At 39.1% G+C, this 20,572-nt stretch overlaps 2 protein-coding genes and 1 pseudogene across 7 annotated transcripts in view; 1 reads left to right on the top strand and 2 right to left on the bottom strand.

The window, feature by feature from the left end:
• Positions 1-6,458, bottom strand: part of PEX3 (peroxisomal biogenesis factor 3) — a 33,435-nt gene extending 26,977 nt beyond the window's left edge. For all 3 annotated transcript variants that reach the window (XR_001511792.2, XR_001511793.2, XM_007096362.3), the window contains exons 1-2: positions 6,159-6,458; positions 399-530 (exon numbers count right to left, since the gene is read on the bottom strand). Coding sequence is in view for 1 of the 3 variants with exons in the window: in XM_007096362.3 (XP_007096424.2) it covers positions 399-530; positions 6,159-6,231 (205 nt within the window). In the remaining 2 variants the exon portion in view is untranslated. The remainder of the gene's footprint in view (positions 1-398; positions 531-6,158) is intronic.
• An 86-nt stretch (positions 6,459-6,544) lies between these two features.
• ADAT2 (adenosine deaminase tRNA specific 2) overlaps positions 6,545-20,572 on the top strand; it is a 47,179-nt gene continuing 33,151 nt past the window's right edge. For 3 of the 4 annotated variants that reach the window (XR_006217899.1, XM_042987245.1, XM_007096363.2), the window contains exon 1: positions 6,545-6,735. Coding sequence is in view for 2 of the 4 variants with exons in the window: in XM_042987245.1 (XP_042843179.1) it covers positions 6,637-6,735 (99 nt within the window). In the remaining 2 variants the exon portion in view is untranslated. Of the gene's footprint in view, positions 6,736-6,945; positions 7,012-20,572 lie in introns of those variants that run through there. The other variant, XM_042987246.1, reaches the window with a different exon arrangement.
• Positions 8,007-8,311, bottom strand: LOC102955776 (annotated as a pseudogene).

Below are 20,572 nucleotides of genomic sequence, written 5' to 3'. Positions count from 1 at the left end.
CTCTCACACAGCTTTATTCTCCTTATAGGAGCTATCACTACCTGAAGTTATTTATTTGTTTTATTATCGTTTGTTACTCTCACTAGCATATAAATTCTAAAGGTCAGGGATTTTTTTTTGTTTTTTATTGTTCACCTTTTGTTTTCCCAGTACTGGGTACCTCAAGTATTTGATGAAAAAATAAGTGAAATCAATGAACCTTTACTGTATATTGTATTCATTTATATTGATTTTTAAAATCCACGTTAAATGATGTATTGCAGTTAAATCATATAAATATTTGCTAGACTTATCGTTCTTCTTTTGCCTTTTCCTCTAACTTTGGTCCTAGAGGTATGCAAATTGGTATAAATCATCAAGGAACTTTACACATGTAGAAATGTTTCTCTTTGCCTTACCGGTCATATTGCAAGTCCTCTGGTTACTTTCAAAATGATACTGTCGTCGTGCTTGAGCAATGTATTCTGCAGCCTCTCTTTCTTGTATTTCTCTGATTTTCTTCTGTCCATATTTTCCCAGGATATATACTCCTAAAATTATTTTTTTTTAAAACAAGCAAGTATATTAATCTAATTAGACTGTTAAAAATTCCAAATAGTATTTTAAACCTGCTTCATTGCTATAAGGCTTATAGCAATGAAAAGCTAAAAATCGTAACGTTTAAAAACCTAAGTTAAAAAACTTGTGTAAGAATTGTGACCTAAATAGAAGGAAAAGGAGACTGGCATTTAACAGCCAATGATGGACGGATGGCCAATAAGGACCAGGCCTGAAGAAACAGAAACAAATTAAATGTACAAAGTCTAGCAGTGCCTTTAATAGTGAACTGGAGATATTTTAAGTGTCCAGCAACAGGGGGTTGTTTAAATAGATTATAGTCTATACATACAATAGTCTTATGAAATCTTAGGTAGCCATTAAAAACCACATTGCTAAAATAGTTAATAATCCAAGGAAATATTCATATTATATTGCTAGATTTATAAAATAAGATCCTGGATGTTTCCCTTTTTAACATAAGTAGATACATAGAAAAACAGATGGGTTTTAACATATAATAAACAATGATCATTATTGAATAGTGGGATAGCAGCTGATCTCTTTCTTCTATTTGCTTCTTGGTATTTTCCATATTTTCTTCAGTCAACATATTTTTTTTAAACTTAAGATAAAATATTTATGTATTTATTTATAGATAAAAATTTTAAAGAATTCAAGAAAGGTAGGTTGTCAGGCAGACATCTAGAAATAGTAACTTCAGTGGAAAAGAGAGATGGAAGATACAGAAATTCCTAAATTACAACACTACAGCATAAAAATATAGGTGGGATCATGAGGCCTATAATTTTGCTGAGCACATTTCAACACAGACAGTATGATACAAATGTGCACATTTTATTCTATGCCCCAGGGGCAGTCAATTGTCCTAACTGTGAATGTGAACACTTCAGAGTGGTTAGTTAGCATTTGACCAAAAGCCACACTCCAAGGTTTAAGTACTTCACCTAACTTTTATCTAGCATAATGAATATCAAATGGATTTTCATAGATTAAATCAGTGGTGTTTAAGATACTGGGTTAGCTAAAACTATTTTAGTAAAACTCACTTGAGCAAGAATATAAGGAATCTAGCCAAGTCCTTCTTCCCTAGGAATGGTTTAGCCTTGAAACCTCAACTGCTAGTTAAGTGGATTCTTCTTAGTGAAAGGAGTTAACCAAATGTCAAAGTTGCTAACCAAATGGCCAACAGAATCCTACCACTGGAATACTGCTGCATTTGCTTCAGGCTAATCTTTCATGCGCGGTTCTGTTGCAGTACCAAAAGAGGACACGAACTTCAATAAGCTCATAAAACGTAGTTAGGATACTGTTTTATTTATCCTGGCTAATAGATTGCTTTTATGTGTGTTAGAACTTGTTTCATTATAACCTGGCAACAAATTTGTAAGGGAGTAACTAATCCTCACCTATCTCCAACAGTCTGTGGCCCCCAATATCTGCCAAAAAGAACCTAAGAACTTTGCAAGACCTAAATCATTGGATTTGGTCTATTTGTCACAAGTGGGGATAAGGCAGCCCTTTAAGAACTGCAAAGCAAGCACATAGCCTGAAATATTTTCACTAATATAAGCATTATAGATAAACTGATAACATATATATTCTAAAAAATAATAGTTCATTAAAAGTATGTCCTACAAATAATGAGAAATAAAGTATGACTGTTATGTTTGTATGCAAATAAATGTATTGTAATTATGTTTAAAGAGCAAATAAATGTCATATAAGTGGCTTCATAACTACTTTTCTTGTAATCCTTTCTCAATAAACTGATGATAGTGCCATAATACCAACAGAATGAAGAAACTGGCTTATGCTTCACTAACTCTTTGACAGGCAATTCTTACGTAACAACTAATTCTCAATGAATTGTATTTTCTTTGCACAACTGATTGCTTAAAGTTATGTGTAAAATTACTATTATTTCCCAAATAATAGTAATGATGTAAAATGAAACACTGCAATGATGCCCTCTGTGTAGCTAAGAATTTTCTGGAATAACAGTAAATGACTAGCATATGTGTTTTTCTGGGAGAAAAGGTACACTGCTTTCATTAGATTCTCAACAGTATCTGATAAAAATTTTTCAGGAACTACTTACCATGTTTGTTTGATAAGTGTAGTATATTCTAACGAAAGCTAAAAGAACATGAATTGTTGTGGATTGAACTGTATCACACCTATCCTTCCCAATTCATATGTTGAAGTCCCCTTACTTCAGAATATGACCTTATTTGGAGATAAGGTCTTTATAGAGGTAATCAAGTTAAAAGAAGGTCATTAGGGTGGGCTCTAATTGAACTTGACTGGTATTCTGAAAAGAGGAAACTTGGACACAGACATGTGTTGAAGGAAGATGATGTAAAGACACAGAGGAGATGACCATCTACAAACCAAGGAGAAGGGTCTGCAAAAGATCCTTCTCTTATGACTCTCAGAAGAAACAAATCCTGCCAACACATTGATCTTGGGTTTCTGGCCTCCAGAACTACGAGACAATACATTTCTGTTGCTTAAGCCACTCAGTTTGTCGTACTTAGTTATGGCAACACCAGCAAACAAATACATAGAATTAGGATATTTGTTATCCTATTATTATTATTATTTTGAGTTAGCATTGAAGTCAGTTCCCATAAATGGTGAAATTTAGCCAGGGTCTCATTCCTAAAATTAACATATTCTGATTTTTTTTTCCCTAGGAAAATAAAAACGAAGACAGAGAATTCATTAGCTAAAATATGGGGCTCAGGATCATCTATATACTCGATTGGCTGCCTGAATCTGACCTGAAGACAGTAGGTATTGATGGTTGTGGCACCAACTAGGCAGGTAATTTTGAGCAAGACTCTTCCTCTCTCTGTCTAGATTTTTTCATCCATAAAATGAAAGACTGGGTTTATAAGGTGCTTTAAAAATTTCTTCTGTGCTATGGTTTTATTTATGAATAACGAAAACATTCATGAAATACCTCAAAACTAAATATAAATGTTTTGAGGTTTCCTTTCAGAACACTCCTGGTAAAGCAAAGTATCTTCTAGTCTTCCCACATCATAAATTCAGTTTTGGGGTGCCTGGGTAGCTTAGTCAGTTAAGTGTCTGACTCTTGATTTCTGCTCAGGTCATGATCTCATCTGGAGTTGGGCTCCATGCTGACAACGTGGATCCTGCTTGGGATTCTCTCTCTCCCTCTCTCTCTCTCTCTCTCTCTCCCTCCCTCCCTCTCTCTGCCCTTCTCCCATTCAAGCTTACTCTCTCTTTCTCTCCCTCTCGAAACAAAGAAGCTTAAAAAAAATAACTACTCGTCATGCCCACTGACTAGAAGAGCTTAGCACAGTGCCCACTGGGCACCCAACAAATGGTAGCTATTACTATTAAAAATCTGTAACTCTTGTATTTCTAATCATATCACCTTCAACACTACAGGCACTTGATAACTATGTCTTATGTTAACTGAAATGTAACATGTTGTAGAACCTTTCCCTTGAAGATACAAAACACTAGGATTATTTTCTCTTTCTATCCCTGTGGACTTCCCCCACCCCTTCTCATTCCTCTTAATCTGTAATTATAAAGCTCTCAATAGATTTTTCAAAAAATTTATAACTATCTCTTAAGTATACTCTTTTGCTCCTTGTTCCATTACATCTAATCTACCATTAGGTTATTCCATAAATCTGAAGGGGTACGCTATTCTGAGATTGCTAAAGAGAGATTATTTTCCTTCCTTCAGTAGTGCCAAAAAATATTTTATTTATAGTTCTTCCATCATACATATGTCTTTAACTTCTACAAATAAGATAGATTTAGTAGTCTTGGCATAAGAGAAATATACAGTCCCTGAATTATGAAAATTTCAACTTCGTGATGATACGAAAGTAATACACATTCAGTAGAATCCATACTTTGAATTTTGATCTTTTCCTGGGCTAGCAAATATGTGGTACAATATTCTCTGGTGATGCTGGGTGGCAGTGAGCCCCACTCCCAGTCAGCCATTCCACCACTGAGAGTAAACAACTCTTACGATCATTCAGTATTCATTCAACCATTCTGTTTTTCACTTTCAGTACAGTATTCAGTAAGTTACATGAGGTATTGACACTTCATTATAAAACAGGCTTTTGCCCAACTGTCACCTAAAGTTAAGTGTTCTTCAGATAGACTAGGCTAAGCTATGATGTTTGGTAGGTTAGTTGTATTAAATGTACTTTTGACTTACGATGAGTTTATTGGGTCATAACCCCATTGTAAGTTGAGGGAGCTCTGTACATTGGATGTTAATGGCTGAAGATACTGGAAAATTATACCTTATTGGTAAAGGATTTCTCAAAGAATGCTGTAAAAGATTACCTAAAAACTTAGTGATTTGTGATACACCTCAGAGATCAGGAAAAGACTCTCCTCACCATCAACAAGCTGATTTCAAGCTTTCAAGAATCAACGGATCTGAGTTATTGATGTTAAAAGTATTGTTAATTTCACATTGCTTGGGGGCAATAGAATATAATCTAATAGTAAGAGAGAGGCAATCAAATTGTTTGGAAAACTGCTGTTCTTGTTTTTAAGTACTTCTGTAACCGAAGCATGTAGTTAGTGATAATTGCTCAAAAAGTCAAATTCTAAAAATTCCCTCTTAACATTCCTATGCTTCCTTCTCCTATATCTCACATGGCTTTTTATTCTCTCCTTCAAGTCCCTGCATATTATGGCATGACTGTCCTATGGGGCAAAAGGCTCTCAGGATTATCTTCCCTGTTTCCAAATCGCCTCTCAGCCTGTGCAACTCAGTTACACCAGCTGGATGGGCACTGATCCCAACTTTGAAGATCCCCAGGAAGACGGCACAACATCTCTCAAACATTTCCTACTGCATAATTTGTATTCTAAAGAAGCAGAAACAGAACTAAAACACTGATTTGTGTTTGTCTAGTATATACCTCCCAGTCATTTAGAATAACTGTGCAGTTTTCAAAAATTCAAATTAATTTTTTTTTTTTTTTTTTTTTTTTTTATTGAGACAGAGAGAGAGCCCGCGCAAGCGAGCTGGGGAGAGGGGCAGAGGAAGGGAGGAGGAGGGGGGATAGACGGAGAGAGAGAGGGAGAACCCCAAGCAGGCTCCAGGCTCACTCACTAAGCCGCCCAGGCGCCCCTAACTTTAAACAACGCTGGAAGGGCAGGTTTTAGGTAACTCTCCTAGAACATTATGAAACTTCTGCGAAGGATGAAAGCCAAATAAAATACGGAGAGTGCCAAAGAGAAACGAAGAATCTCCCAGGAAAACAATTTGAAATATGTGTCGGTAAGAGAATGATTATCTTGAAACAGAAACTTAATTGTGGTGGGTTCTCCCAAGGTCCGCGAGAAGAAAGGGGAGGAGAGAAACAGAGTAAGGGGCAGCTTCAGGACAAAAGATACAAATCCCACAACCGCAGAGACGGGAAGACCCTTAGGGGTTCGTCACCCAGCGCCCCGTCCGACCGGCGAGCGAAAGCCCCTCCACATATCCGGGACTATGGTCGCCCGGCCTCTATTTTCCAAGACAGTCACCTCTCTTCCGCCCCCTTCTCCCAATGTCCCTTTCCGAGGACGCTGTCACCCACCTCCGAGCACTGTGCCCAGGAAGATGCATTTCTTTTTGTGACGTTTTAGAAAATTCCACATAGAGCTCAGCATCTTCAGACCCTGAAGGTGCGGGCTGTCTAAGGGCGGCGGGGGTGGGGAGGGGCTGTTCGCCAGGAAAGCGTTTCCTCGTCACTTGGCCCCAACGACCAGGCAGCACCTCCGTAGTCCCGCTCGGTGCTCTCCAGAAATCACAAACGCGACTTTCCGCAGAGACTGTCACCGGGGCGGGGAGGGGGCGTGGACTACGGGCGAGCAGCTGCGCTTTCTGCTGCTGTCGCCGCGCCGCCGTCGCCGCTCACTGGTCCGGGCCCCCCGGGTCCGTCTAGAATTCGCTCCCGAGTGCATCGCCGTTCGACTTCCCTGGAAACCGCGGCTCGCGTCCGCCGCGTTCCGTTGCCGGCGCTCCGCTGCTGTTGCTTCAGCCTCGGGCGCTGAGCACCACGGCCCGGGTGCAGGATGGAGGCAAAGGCGGCCTCCACGCCGGCTACTGGCGGCGCCGGGTGCTCGGTGACGGCGGGGGAAACCGAAAAGTGGATGGAGGAAGCGATGCAAATGGTGAGGAGCCCAGGCGGTGCGTGCCGTGGGTGGGAACTTTTCTTTGGTCCCTCTTCCCGACCCGGGCATTTAAGCAAACGTCCTGCGTGTGCTTTCTCGTCACCATAATCTCGATGGCGGTCACATTTCTGGGTGAACTGCTGGCTTTACTCCCCTGAAGTTTTCTTTAGTCCATTCGCACAGTGCTGTGGGGGAAGGAGGAGAGGAAATACAAAAATCATTTCTTTTTTCACTGGTATCAAGTATGAACCAAACACCCCCATTCAGCTGCTGCTGGTATGTACGTGCTGCGTCCCCTTCTTTCCCCGAAGACACACTCGCAAATCCGGAAAGTTACATTATTGTGTATTTATGACCTCTTGAACCTGTCTAGTAGGAGAAAGGACGCTGAGGATGTGTCTGATAGAGAGCAGGGTAAAAACAAGTCCCTGTACAGTCATATCTACCATTCATTCATTCATCCTTCCATGCTACTGCCCTGTTGTTTTTTTTTTTTTCATTTCCCTCTCTCGCTCCGTTCAGGACTGCTGATTAAGAAGAGCTCTAATCAGATTTGTGTATAATCTAAGCTTTACCCATACTTACGAGGACCAGTGAGCTCTTTAATAGGGATAAAAGTGTGTGTTGGCTTATATACGTATATGTATATAAATATATGCACGTGCACACATATACATGTGTAAAATGCCCTTGAGTTTTACATTTCTCTAAGGCTGCTGTAAAAGAAATCTTTTTTTATACATGCTTTTGATTACATTCTTTTTTTTTTTTTTCATATTTCTATCCTTAGTGGCTTCTGGTCTCCAATAGTTAATTAGTTCCATAATTATTAATTAATTCACTCCATACATGTTTATTGAGTACACTATGCTTGGCATTGGAAATTTAGTACTGCAGCTGATTTTGGTACATTCTTTGTTCTCTACTCATACTATTACCCCTGCATTCATTCTCTATTACAACCAAATATTTTTCTCTAAGCCATGATGTATTACAGCATCTCTCCATTTGTTTCTGTTACTTACATAATGTTCTTTTAAACTTGTTTCTCATACTTTTTTGGAAGTGACTCACAATAAAAAAAGTCTACTTTATATTACAACGCAATAAACTCACACATAACTATAACTGAAATAAAAGTTTCACAGAACAGTATTTAACCTTCCTATGTACAGTTTTCCTGGTACTTCAATTTCATTGAATTTTTTTTTTTTTTTTTTTTTTGCGGGGTTGCTATTTATGACAAATGTTCCATCTGTGAGCCTCTCCAGTCAGAAGTTCTCTGAAACGATGCTGTTGGCCTTGGCTAGTAGGAGGATGGAGTCATCTGACTCCCCCATCCTGTTAACTGGTCCACAGATAGTGTAGGTTTTAAACTGGTTGTTGAACCTACTTGTCACCTGGTCAACCTCAGCCAGGTTCATCTGGATGGGCACATGGTCCTCTTGGCCTAGATGATGCCCTTGCTGGTAGAGCATTTCCATGTCACATCCACATCCACAAATTGGCTGATGTGGTACTGCTGGTCCTGATCCACTGACTTGATTTTAGGACCTATTCTTTGAACACATTTCATAATTTATTTCCTCCATTAAACTTACAAGATACATAGCATTCTGATACTTTGATTATTGTTCACATACACATTTAAAAATTAATTTGTAACTTGTAATATGGATGTTTGTCCTGAACTTCTTTTATGTTACTAATTACTCTAAGTTGGAGACAAAGAGTTTTCGCTTGACATCTATGAGAAATAAGCCCACTGACCTGATCAAAGGAAAGAGGCCAAGACTCGGAGCACAGTGAAGCAAGGCTTTAATCAACCAAGCGTGGGTGTCTGATGAACAGGTACATTGGTGACAGTCACAGCAGGCAATTTATCTCCTAGCACACAGGTCCCTCCCCTGATTTCTCATTGGCTGAGTACTACAGAGGTTACAGCCTTTCCTGGAGGTTGCCTATGCCCATCTAAGGCAAAAGGTAGTCTGATTGGGACAAACCTATTCCCTGCAGTGAGGCAGAGACTTTCATTCCCTCCTCCCTTTATTCTATGGCACATGTTCATTGCAAAATCTGTGAAAATAAGTCCACCAGACAGAGAGCGGAAGAAGAACCAGGAAGTGAAGTGTCTAAGGGTTTGGGACTCCATTGTAGGGGGTTGGGGGTGGGGGTGAGGGTTGCACATATTTCCAGTAGGTTGTAGACCTATTAGGTTAACTGGACAGCCCAGCTTTCATTTAGTATTTCTGAAAATGAACCATCTCCTTTACTTCTCACAATATCAAAGTTTCACTCTTCCCCAAATCATTTCAATAATATCTTAGGCAGCTTCTTATGGGGGATGATGATAATATATACACAGGAAGCTAAAATATCTTAAAGTAAGCTCTCACCCTTCCGTAGGTGAGAGCTCTGGAGGGCAGACGATGCCTGAATGCTAGGAAGTCAGAATTTGCGGGCCCTTTTGTCTACTTTCATTTGCTTCATGAGCTCTCTTCAAACTATTTATGTCTGGAGATTTTCCGAGATGCTACCATAGAGGACTGAATGGAGGTTTTCAGAAACAGCAGACTTTAATAAGTCATTGAGCATTCCCACTCCTGTATCCGAGCTGTGTTGGTTTTTTTTTTTTTTTTTTTTTTTCGTCCTTTCATTTTTTGGGTCTTTATTTTCCTTTAACCTTTAAGTGTCATTTGTTCATAATATATTGGGACATTTCATTCACATACCTCTGCACTATTCTCTAGACTTCTGGCCTAAACACTTAAGTCCTTTTACTACCTTTTGGTGCCTCCCCCTGGGGTTTCCCTTCCTACTCTATAGAAGGAGATGGATCCAAATAGTTTCCAAGATCTCTCTGGCCTTGACATTTTTGTCTCTTAATTGGATTATAAGCACTTGGGGATGGGATTGCCTAGTTTACCTATTCCTACACAGGGTCAAGGAGGCCCTTGTGGTTTGGGCCGGTACATGTTCTTGCAGGCCTTAAACAAAGGGGAAGAAGTGCTTGTCATAAATCTTGTTCTTTGTCCAATCATCCCCTCCCCACTACGGAAACTTCAAATCTTAAATCACTTCGAAGATAAGGTGATTCAAAGTACACTACGTACTTATGAGAAGCGTTTTAAGATGAAACCAGAAACGTATCTAGGGCCAAATCTGTTAAGCTCTGAGGAATTTGAAAGTGCAATATGCCGTATTCATGTAGTAGGTAGGATACTAGCATTTTCATAACTTTTGTACAGAGTAGACATATTTATATGGCCAATACAGATAGCTAGAATGTCTGGCTCTGACGATCTTGGTCTTACTCTCTTCATGTTTAAAATAAAGTGTTTGCACTAGGAAATTTCTATCCTAGTTTGTGATTTTAATATACCAACATAAGCCTGGGTTATAAAAGAAGGGAAAATGGTTTTGAGAGAGCTTAAAAATGCATTTTTTTAAAAATGTCATCTAAAATTAGTGAGTTTGTACAAAAATCAATACAACCCTACCAGTCTAATCATTACAACATTTTTGGAAGGCAAGCTGGCATAATGTAATTAGCAGCCTCAAAAAATAAATGTTCATATCATTTGACCTTGTAATACAGTTGTGTGGCATTTATCTTAAGGAAATAGTTTGGAAGCATAAAAGCAATCCTTGTCATTTCAGGGTTCTATGTAATAGGGAAGACTAGGAAGCATTTAAAACTTCCAATGAAGGGAAATGGTTAAATTGTGGTATATGACTGTGTTGAATAATGTGCTGTTATTGAAACGATTATGAATACTAGGTACAAACATGACATTAACTATCACAGCTACATGTGATATTCAATATTAGGCAAACAGAAATACAAATTATTTTATATTATATGGGTATGTTTAAAGTTTGGATAGGCATATGTTCAAACCCCAGAGTGGCTACTGACAGCCAACTAACTTTGACAGGTTCTTATCTTTTCAGCCACAGAGGCCTCTTCTATAAAATGGTTATATAGTATCTAGCTCACAGAGTTGTGTAGATTAAAAGAGATCATGTTTGTAAAGCCCTGACATATTATCCTCAATAAATAAAAGCTTTTTTTTTCATCAAATAAACAAAGACTAAAGGAGAACACACACAAATAATTAGTTAACATGGTAAAGATATGTTTTTTTGTTTTGCTTTTTTTTTTTTGTTGTGTGTGTGGTTTTTTTTAGACAGAGAGCAAAAGTGGGGGTCAGGGGCAGAGGGAGAGAGAGAGAAGATCCCAAGCAGGCTCCAGACTAACTGAGCCACCCAGGCGTCCCACAGATTTGGGTCATTTTAAAGAAATTCAATACTATGCTTTTGTTTATTTATTTTTTATTTACTTTTTAAAAATTTTATTTTTTTAATTTACATCCAAATTAGTTAGCATATAGTGCAACAATGATTTCAGGAGTAGATTTCTTAATGCCCCTTACCCATTTAGCCCAACCCCCCCTCCCACAACCCCTCCAGTAACCCTCTGTTTGTTCTCCATATTTAAGTCTCTTATGTTTTGTCCCCTTCCCTGTTTTTATATCATTTTTGTTTCCCTTCCCTTATGTTCATCTGTTCTGTGTCTTGAAGACCTCATATGAGTGAAGTTGTATATTTGTCTTTCTCTGACTGACTAATTTCGCTTAGCATAATACCCTCCAGTTCCATCCACGTAGTTGCAAATGGCAAGATTTCATTCTTTTTGGTTGCCAAATAATACTCCATTGTATATATATACCACATCTTTATCTATTCATCCATCGATGGACATTCGGGCTCTTTCCATACTTTGGCTATTGTTGATAGTGCTGCTATAAACATGGGGGTGCATGTGTCCCTTTGAAACAGCACACCTGTATCCCTTGGATAAATGCCTAGTTGTGCAATTGCTGGGTCGTAGGGTAGTTCTACTTTTAGTTTTTTGGGGAACCTCCATACTGTTTTCCAGAGGGCTGCCCCAGGTTGCCTTCCCACCAACAGTGCAAAAGAGATCCTCTTTCTCCACATCCTCGCCAACATCTGTTGCCTGAGTTGTTAATGTTAGCCATTCGGACAGGTGTGGGGTGGTATCTCATGGTGGTTTTGGTTTGTATTTCCCTGATGATGAGTGATGTTGAGCATTTTTTCATGTGTCAGTTGGCCATCTGGATGTCTTCTTTGGAGAAGTGTCTATTCATGTCTTTTGCCCATTTCTTCACTGGATTATTTGTTTTTTGGGTGTTGAGTTCTTTATAGATCTTGGATACTAACCCTTTATCTGATATGTCGTTTGCAAATATCTTCTCCCATTCTGTCGGTTGCCTTTTAGTTTTGCTGATTGTTTCCTTCGCTGTGCAGAAGCTATTTATTTTGATGAGGTCCCAGTAGTTCATTTTTGCTTTTGTTTCCCTTGCCTCCGGAGACGTGTTGAGTAAGAAGTTACTGCGGCCAAGATCAAAGAGGTCTTTACCTGCTTTCTTCTCGAAGATTTTGATAGCTTCCTGTCTTATGTTGAGGTCTTTCATCCATTTTGAGTTTATTTTTGTGTCTGGTGTGAGAAAGTGGTTCAGGTTCATTCTTCTGCATGTAGCTGTCCAGTTTTCCCAGCACCACTCGCTGAAGAGACTGTCTTTATTCCATTGGATATTCTTTCCTGCTTTGTCAAAGATTGGTTAGCTTATTACTGTGCTTTGTAACTTAAAATGTAAAAGTCTAATTGAAGAGATAGCATAAGAAGACTAAAACCAGAAAGGAGCCACTGGTAAATAAATGTTGGTGTTTGTTAGGAGAAAATCTGGAAGACTTGGAATGAAGATGGTTCTTTATACCACCAAAGGGAGAAAACAGAAGAGAAAAATTGATGTGTTTTAATTACATAAATATTAAAAACGTTTGCATGTTAAAAGGACAAGGTAAAAAGTAACAAAGCAAATTTGTAAAGAAATGATTGGGCTTGACAGAAGAGTTGATGGGAGAGTTCGAAAGTAGGAGATGGGATGGATTGAAGATTATGTGAATTAAGTCTGTTTTGAACTTGACAGCAAAGCAAATATGTATTTTATCGAAAAACATTTCATCTAAACTCATTTCTGTGGGGTTTTTGGGTTATTCTCACCACCTTCTCCTTAACCCACCCTTCTCAACTGCTCACTTACTCGCCCTCATTATGGTGGGCTGGGCTATTCCTCATCAATAACGTGATTTCCCCTTTTAAATACTCCCACCACTCATGTTTTTCTCTCTCATTTGCACAGTAATTGGAGACTTTTCACAAAATACACATTACTGTGAGCAAATAGGAAGATAACATTGAGAGGTAGGACATGGAGTAAAGGAGGTAAGTTTGCTGGAACAGGAAAAAGAAACGCTGAAGGAAAGAATGAAAGGCACAGGCCCAGTCACCTGGAGGCCTGAGTGGAGGGAAGGACAGCTCTGTGCAGCTACTCCTGCGGCGGTCGGGCATCCTTCCAGGTGAACAGGACTTGGAACCCCGTTGGGAAACATAGGTTCTCTCTGTATTCTGCCACTGCTTCTTCTCCACTTGGTCTCGAACTCTCTTCTACACGCTTGAAATAGCTACACGGCCACACATAGAATTCAGAAGATAGTTTTACAGAAAATCTTGGTCACACGGCCCCCTCCATCATTTATTCTCTTGCAGTTTTTTTATCCTTAAACTTTCTATGTCTCACTCTCTTAAGGGTTCCTTCTCCTTCTATCCCTTGAACTAGACCTATTTGGAACCCCAAAAGTGATAAAGTAACTGATTGGTGGTGACTAGAGTAGAAATTTGAAGCTTAATGGCCAGAAACCTGACACCTGGTAGGTGTTCCATAAATATTTGTTGCAGAAATGAATGCATGGAAGAGACCGCCTGGATCCTGGTCCCAGGCTCTCACATGAGCAAATTCCCTAATTAGCCCATGTCTCTGTTTACTCATCTATAAGATGGAGAGGCTCACTGAATCTGTCTCTTGAGTTGTGAACTAAATGTGTTAATACTTATAAAGTGCTTAAAATAGTTCTGGTTCAAAGTAAGTGTTTCAACAAGTTGTAAGCTCTTAGCATTTGCAAGCTCAGAATCAGAACACTTGTTATGTAGATGTAACAGTCTGTTATAATAGTTAGAAGCTAGAAATTTAACCCACAGATAGATCACTCTTCAAGCCACTGGTTTCCATTTCCATCATTCCACCAAAATTGCCTCTGTGTCACCTACCTTTGTCCTTGGTGCGTTTTTTTCTGGAATCTTCCTTAACACCAGACACTCCTGGTTTTCCTCCTGTCTTACTAGGCGTTTCTTCTTAATCTCCATCACAAGCTATTTCTAGTTTACTCCACCTTTATTATTACTTTTTTAACTTCTCCTTTTGAAATAAGTATAGATTCACAGGCAGTTGCAAAAAGTATAGGAGGGAGGCTCATGTACCCTTCACCCAGCTTTCCTGAGTGATAACATCTTACATACCTTGAGTGCAATATCGAAACAAGGAAAACGACATTGATGCAATCTGCAGAGCATATTCTGATTTCATCAGCTCTGTGTGTACACGTGTAGTTCTGTGCACATTATATCAAGTTTCGTTTTGTTGCCCTGCCACCAGAACTGCTCAGTCACCACTAGGCTCCCTCATGCTACCCTTTATAACCACCATTCCCTCTCAAGCCCTTAAACCCTGGCAGGCACAATCTGTTCTTTGTACCGTGATTTTGCATTCAGGAATTTATATATGTGACTATGTAACCTTCTGGGATTTGGTTGTTTTCATTCAGCATGATTTCCTTGAGGTCCATCCAAGGGTTGAGTGAATCAGTAGTTTAATCCTTATATTGCTGTGTAGTATTCCATGGGATGGATATATCACACGTTTGCTTCACTGTTCATCCTTTGAAGGACATTTGGGTCATTTTCAGTTTTTGCCTATTACGAATAAAACTCCTGTGAACATTTGTGTCTCTATATGACTATATGTGCTGTATGAACATAAGTTTCCAGTTACTTGGGAGAATGCCTAAGAGTGCCACTGCGGGGTCATATGTTAGCTGCAGGTTTTGCTTTTTAAGAAACTGCCAAACTAGTTTCCAGAGTGGCTGTACCATTTTACAGTCCTACCAGCAGTCTATAAGTGATCCTGTTCCTCCTCAGACTTGCCAGCATTTGGTGTTTTTACTTTTTATTTTAGCCAGCCTGATAGGTGGGTAGTGATAACTCATTGTGGTTATAATTTACATCTTCCTAATGGCTAATGATAGGAGTATCTTTTCATGTGCTTATTTGCAATCTGTATGCCCTCTTTGGTGAAGTGTCTGTTGATGATTTTTGCCCATTCTCTAGTGGGATTTTGTTTGAATTGCTTTTTTCTTTTTTCTTTTTTTTTACCATTGAACTTTGAGAGTTCTTTATATAGTCTTGATAATAGACCTTTGTTGGATATGTGGTTTGCAAATATTTTCTTCCAGTTTTAGCCTGTCTTTTCTTCTTAACAGAGTGTATTAGTTTCCTGTGGCTTCTGTAACAAAGTACTGCAAACTTGGTAACTTAAAACACCACAAGTTTATTCTCTTAGAGTTCTGGACACCAGGTGTTGGTTTTAAATTCATCTCATCGGGCTAAAACCACAATGTGTCAGCAGGGCTCTGTGCCCTCTGGAGGCTCTAGAGAAGAATATGTTTCTTACCTTTTCCAGCTTTTGGAGCAACATTCCTTGCTTGGTTCATGGCCCCTTCGTCCGTCCGTCCATCTTCAAAGCCAACAGTGTAAATCTTTCTGCCTAATTCTTGTAAGGACACTTGTGATTGCATTTACAGCCACCTGAATAATCCAAAATAATTTCCCTATCAAGGTCTTCAACAAATGTTTGTTAGATGATTAAATGATTTCTCTCTCATGTGTACCTGAGGTTATGTGTACTCTTAATCCTTTTTTTTTTTTTTTTAGTTTTTATTTTAAGTAATCTCTGCACTCGACATCGGGCTTGAACTCATGACCCTGAGATCAAGAGTCTCATGTTCTTCTGACTGAGCCAGCGAGGAGCCTTGTAATCTTATTTATTTTTTCTTTTTAAAAAAATGTTTATTTATTTTTTTAATGTTTAATTATTTAGTTTGAGAGAGAGAGGGAGCGTGAGTGGGGGAGGGGAGAGAGGGGGAAGAGAGAGAATCCCAAACAGACTCTGTATTGTCAGCACAGAGCCCAGATGTGGGGCTCCATCCTGGGAACCCCTGAGAACCGTGAGATCATGACCTGAGCCAAAATCAAGAATCAGATGCTCAACCAACTGAGCCTCGGAGGTGCCCCCTACCCCCAATCTTACTTTAAATAACATTCTTTGTGTGCTGATTGCCTTAACTGCATGGGTACTCAGGATCTCCATCTTCCCTAGCTGTCAGTCCTCCCCTGGCTTTCCTTTCCCTGGTAGCCAATGGTGCATTTGTATATTTATTTGTATATATTCACCAAACCTTGGAACTCTTCAGACTTTAAAACTTTGCATAAACTGGGCATGCTTTAACCATTGTTACAGAACTAGACAGAACCAGCCCGTGGGTGGTTCATGACACAGTTCTGAAGAATGCAGTCTTCCTGCTTCAAACACTGTGCCCTTACATCTATGCAGGCCCTGGCTCTATCCCACCACCCTGAAGGAGGAAGGAGAGGGACAGTTTCCTACCCCCGTGGGCCTCTCCTTTCACCTTTATTGACCCAATGAAAAGGTAAGGGTCAGTTGAGCATGGTTGAAGTGTCTAAGGAACCCATATTGGCATTATGATGGGAAGTTATTGCTACTCTAAATTAAGCAGAGCCCGGAATAGGGGGGTAGTGCAGGAGATAGAACATTGCTGTCTTAAAGCAATGTCTTCAACTTTGCACCACATATCCTTTATGCTGTGTGTGAATACCTACACTTAATTGGTAATCTAGTCTTCCAAGGTGTCTTCAGACCTGCCAAAATAAATGCCATGCCTTTTTAGAAACAGCCATACTTGGATTTTCTTGACTGCAGTACATGGAAATGCTTGTATTCTAGGTTCAAGGGTTGTGTTCTTCCTCTGTTCTCTATCAGCGGCAGGATCAGGGAGTACTCAGATATGACTTGCTTGCTTCTGTTCTCTGTCCAAAAAAGTACTCTTTAACTGCCTTGGGCCCCAACTGGTTCAATCAGTGACAGGAAAAAAAAAAAAAAAAAAAGCCTGTGATGGGGCAGACTTTGCGAATATAACCATTGGTTTGCCATTTCCAGCGTGGTGGTGGTGGAAATATTCTTAAGCTTATTTTTCTAATTTATGTTTTTCAATTGAGGTGTACCTTATGTACAATAAAATGCACAGGCCTTAAATGCATGGTCTATTCTGTTTTGACTGATGCAAACATCTATGTAACCCACACCCTTTTCAAGATAGTTTTGAACACCCTGGGAAAGTTCCTTGTGTCCCTTTCCAATCAGTCTACACATGCCCTCCTGTGCAGAAATTGCTCTCACTGGTGTTTAGTTTTGTCTGTTCTAGTACTAAACCCGAAGGGAATCAGACAGCATGTATGCTTCTTTTACTCAGCAAATCTGAGATTCACCCATGTTGTTGTGTGTATCCCTAGCATTTTGTTTTCATTGCTCAATAGTATTCCATAGTGTTATTACGGCACAGTTTGTTTATCCATTCTTTTGTTAAAGGACACCTGTGCTGTTTCGAGATTTGGGTATTATGAATCAAGCTATTATGAACATTCTTTTTTTTAATTTTTTATTTTTTAAAATTTGCATCCAAATTAGTTAGCATATAGTGAAACAATGATTTCAAGACTAGATTCCTTGATGCCCCTTACCCATTTAGCCCATCTCCCCTCCCACAACCCCTCCAGCAACCCTCAGTTTGTTCTCCATATTTATGAGTCTGTTCTGTTTTGTCCCCCTCCCTGTTTTTATATTATTTTTGTTTCCCTTCCCTTATGTTCATCTGTTTTGTCTCTTAAAGTCCTCATACGAGTGAAGTCATATGATTTTTGTCTTTCTCTGACTGACTAAATTCACTTAGCATAATACCCTGCAGTTCCATCCACGTAGTTGCAAATGGCAAGATTTCATTATTTTTGATGGCCAAGTAATACTCCATTATATATATATATATATATATATCACATTTTCTTTATCCATTCATCATTCATCCATCGATGGACATTTGGGCTCTTTCCATACTTTGGCTATTGTTGATAGTGCTGCTATAAACATGGGGGTGCATGTGCCCCTTCGAAACAGCACACCTGTATCCCTTGGATAAATGCCTAGTAGTGAAATTGCTGGGTCATAGGGTAGTTCTATTTTTAGTTTTTTGGGGAACCTCCATACTGTTTTCCAGAGTGGCTGCACCAGCTTGCATTGCCACCAACAGTGCAAAAGAGATCCTCTTTCTCCACATCCTCACCAACACTTGTTGTTGCCTGAGTTGTTAAAGTTAGCCATTCTGACAGATGTGCGGTGGTATCTCATGGTGGTTTTGATTTGTATTTTCCTGATGATGAGTGATGTGGGGCATTTTTTCATGTGTCAGTTGGCCATCTGTATGTCTTCCTTGGAGATATGTCTGTTCATGTCTTCTGCCCATTTCTTCACGGATTATTTGTTTTTTTGGGTGTTGGATTTGTTAAGTTCTTTATAGATTTTGGATACTAACCCTTGATCTGATATGTCATTTGCAAATATCTTCTCCCATTCTGTCGGTTGCCTTTTAGTTTTGCTGATTGTTTCCTTCGCTGTGCAGAAGCTTTTTATTTTGATGAGGTCCCAGTAGTTCATTTTTGCTTTTGTTTCCCTTGCCTCCGGAGACGTGTTGAGTAAGAAGTTGCTGCAGCCAAGATGAAAGAGGTTTTTGCCTGCTTTCTTCTCGAGGATTTTGATGGCTTTCTGTCTTACATTGAGGTCTTTCATCCATTTTGAGTTTATTTTTGTGTCTGGTGTAAGAAAGTGGTCTAGGTTCATTCTTCTGCATGTGGCTGTCCAGTTTTCCCAGCACCACTTGCTGAAGAGACTGTCTTTATTCCATTGGATATTCTTTCCTGCTTTGTCAAAGATTAGTTGGCCATATATTCGTGGGTCCATTTCCGGGTTCTCTATTCTGTTCCATTGATCAGAGTGTCTGTTCTTGTGCCAGTACCATACTGTCTTGATGATTACAGCTTTATAATACAGCTTGGGGTCCGGGATTGTGATGTCTCCTGCTTTGGTTTTCTTTTTCAAGATTGCTTTGGCTATTAGGGTCTTTTCTGGTTCCATACAAATTTAGGATTATTTGTTCTAGCTCTGTGAAGAATGCTGGTGTTACTTTGATAGGGATTGCGTTGAATATGTAGATTGCTTTGGGTAGTATCAACATTTTAACAATATTTGTTCTTCCAATCCACGAGCATGAAATGTTTTTCCATTTTTTTTGTATCTTCTTCAATTTCTTTCATAAACTTTCTGTAGTTTTCAGTGTATAGATTTTCTACCTCTTTGGTTAGGTTTATTCCTAGGTATTTTATGGTTTTTTGTGCAACTGTAAATGGGATCGATTCCTTGATTTCTCTTTCTGTCGCTTCATTGTTGGTGTATAGGAATGAAACCGATTTCTGTGTGTTGATTTTATATCCTGCAACTTTGGTGAATTCATGGATCAGTTCTAGCAGTTTTTTTGTGGAATCTTTTGGGTTTTCCATATAGAGTATTGTGTCATCTGCGAAGAGTGAAGGTTTGACCTCCTTCTGGCCGATTTGGATGCCTTTTATTTCTTTGAGTAGTCTGATTGCAGAGGCTAAGACTTCCAATACTATGTTGAATAACAGTGGCGAGAGTGGACATCCCTGTCTTGTTCCTAACCTTAGGGGGAAAGCTCTCAGTTTTTCCCCATTGAGGATGATATTAGTGTTGGGTTATTCACATATGGCTTTTATGATCTTGAGGTATGATCCTTCTATCCCTACTTTCTTGGGGTTTTTTATCAAAAAAGGATGCTGTATTTTGTCAAATGCTTTCTCTGCATCTATTGAGAGGATCATATGGTTCTTGTCCTTTCTTTTATTGATGTGATGAATCGCGTTAATTGTTTTGCAGATATTAAACCAGCACTGCATCCCAGGTATAAATCCCACTTGGTCATGGTGAATAATTTTTTTAATGTATTGTTGGATCCGGTTGACTAATATCTTGTTGAGGATATTTGCATCCATGTTCATCAGGGAAATTGGTCTGTAGTTCTCCTTTTTAGTGGGGTCTCTGTCTGGTTTTGGAATCAAGGTAATGCTGGCTTCATAGAAAGAGTTTGGAAGTTTTCCTTCCACTTCTGTTTTTTGGAACAGTTTCAAGAGAATAGGTGCAAACTCTTCCTTACATGTTTGGTAGAATTCCCCTGGAAAGCCATCTGGCCCTGGACTCTTGTTTTTTGGCAGATTACTCATTTGATTTCCTTACTGGTTATGGGTCTGTTCAAATTTTCTATATCTACCTGTTTCAGCTTTGGTAGTGTATATGTTTCTAGGGATTTGTCCATTTCTTCCAGATTACCATTTTATCGGTATATAATGGCTCTTAATATTCTCTTATTGTTTTTATTTCTGTTGTGTTGGTTGTGATCTCTCCTCTTTCATTCTTGATTTTATTTATTTGGGTCCTTTCCTTTTTCTTTTTGATCAAACTGGCTAGTGGTTTATCAATTTTGTTAATTCTTTCAAAGAACCAGCTTCTGGTTTCATTGATCTGTTCTACTGTTTTTTTGTTTTTTTTTTTTGGTTTCGATAGCATTAATTTCTGTTCTAATCTTTATTATTTCCTGTCTTCTGCTGTTTTGGGTTTTATTTGCTGTTCTTTTTCCAGCTCTTTAAGGTGTAAGGTTAGGT

Source organism: Panthera tigris, chromosome B2 (assembly GCF_018350195.1).
Source record: "Panthera tigris isolate Pti1 chromosome B2, P.tigris_Pti1_mat1.1, whole genome shotgun sequence".
Classification (NCBI taxonomy): domain Eukaryota; kingdom Metazoa; phylum Chordata; class Mammalia; order Carnivora; family Felidae; genus Panthera; species Panthera tigris.
The sequence above is the reverse complement of the archived record's forward strand: the minus strand, read 5'-3'. Positions and strand labels throughout refer to the sequence as shown.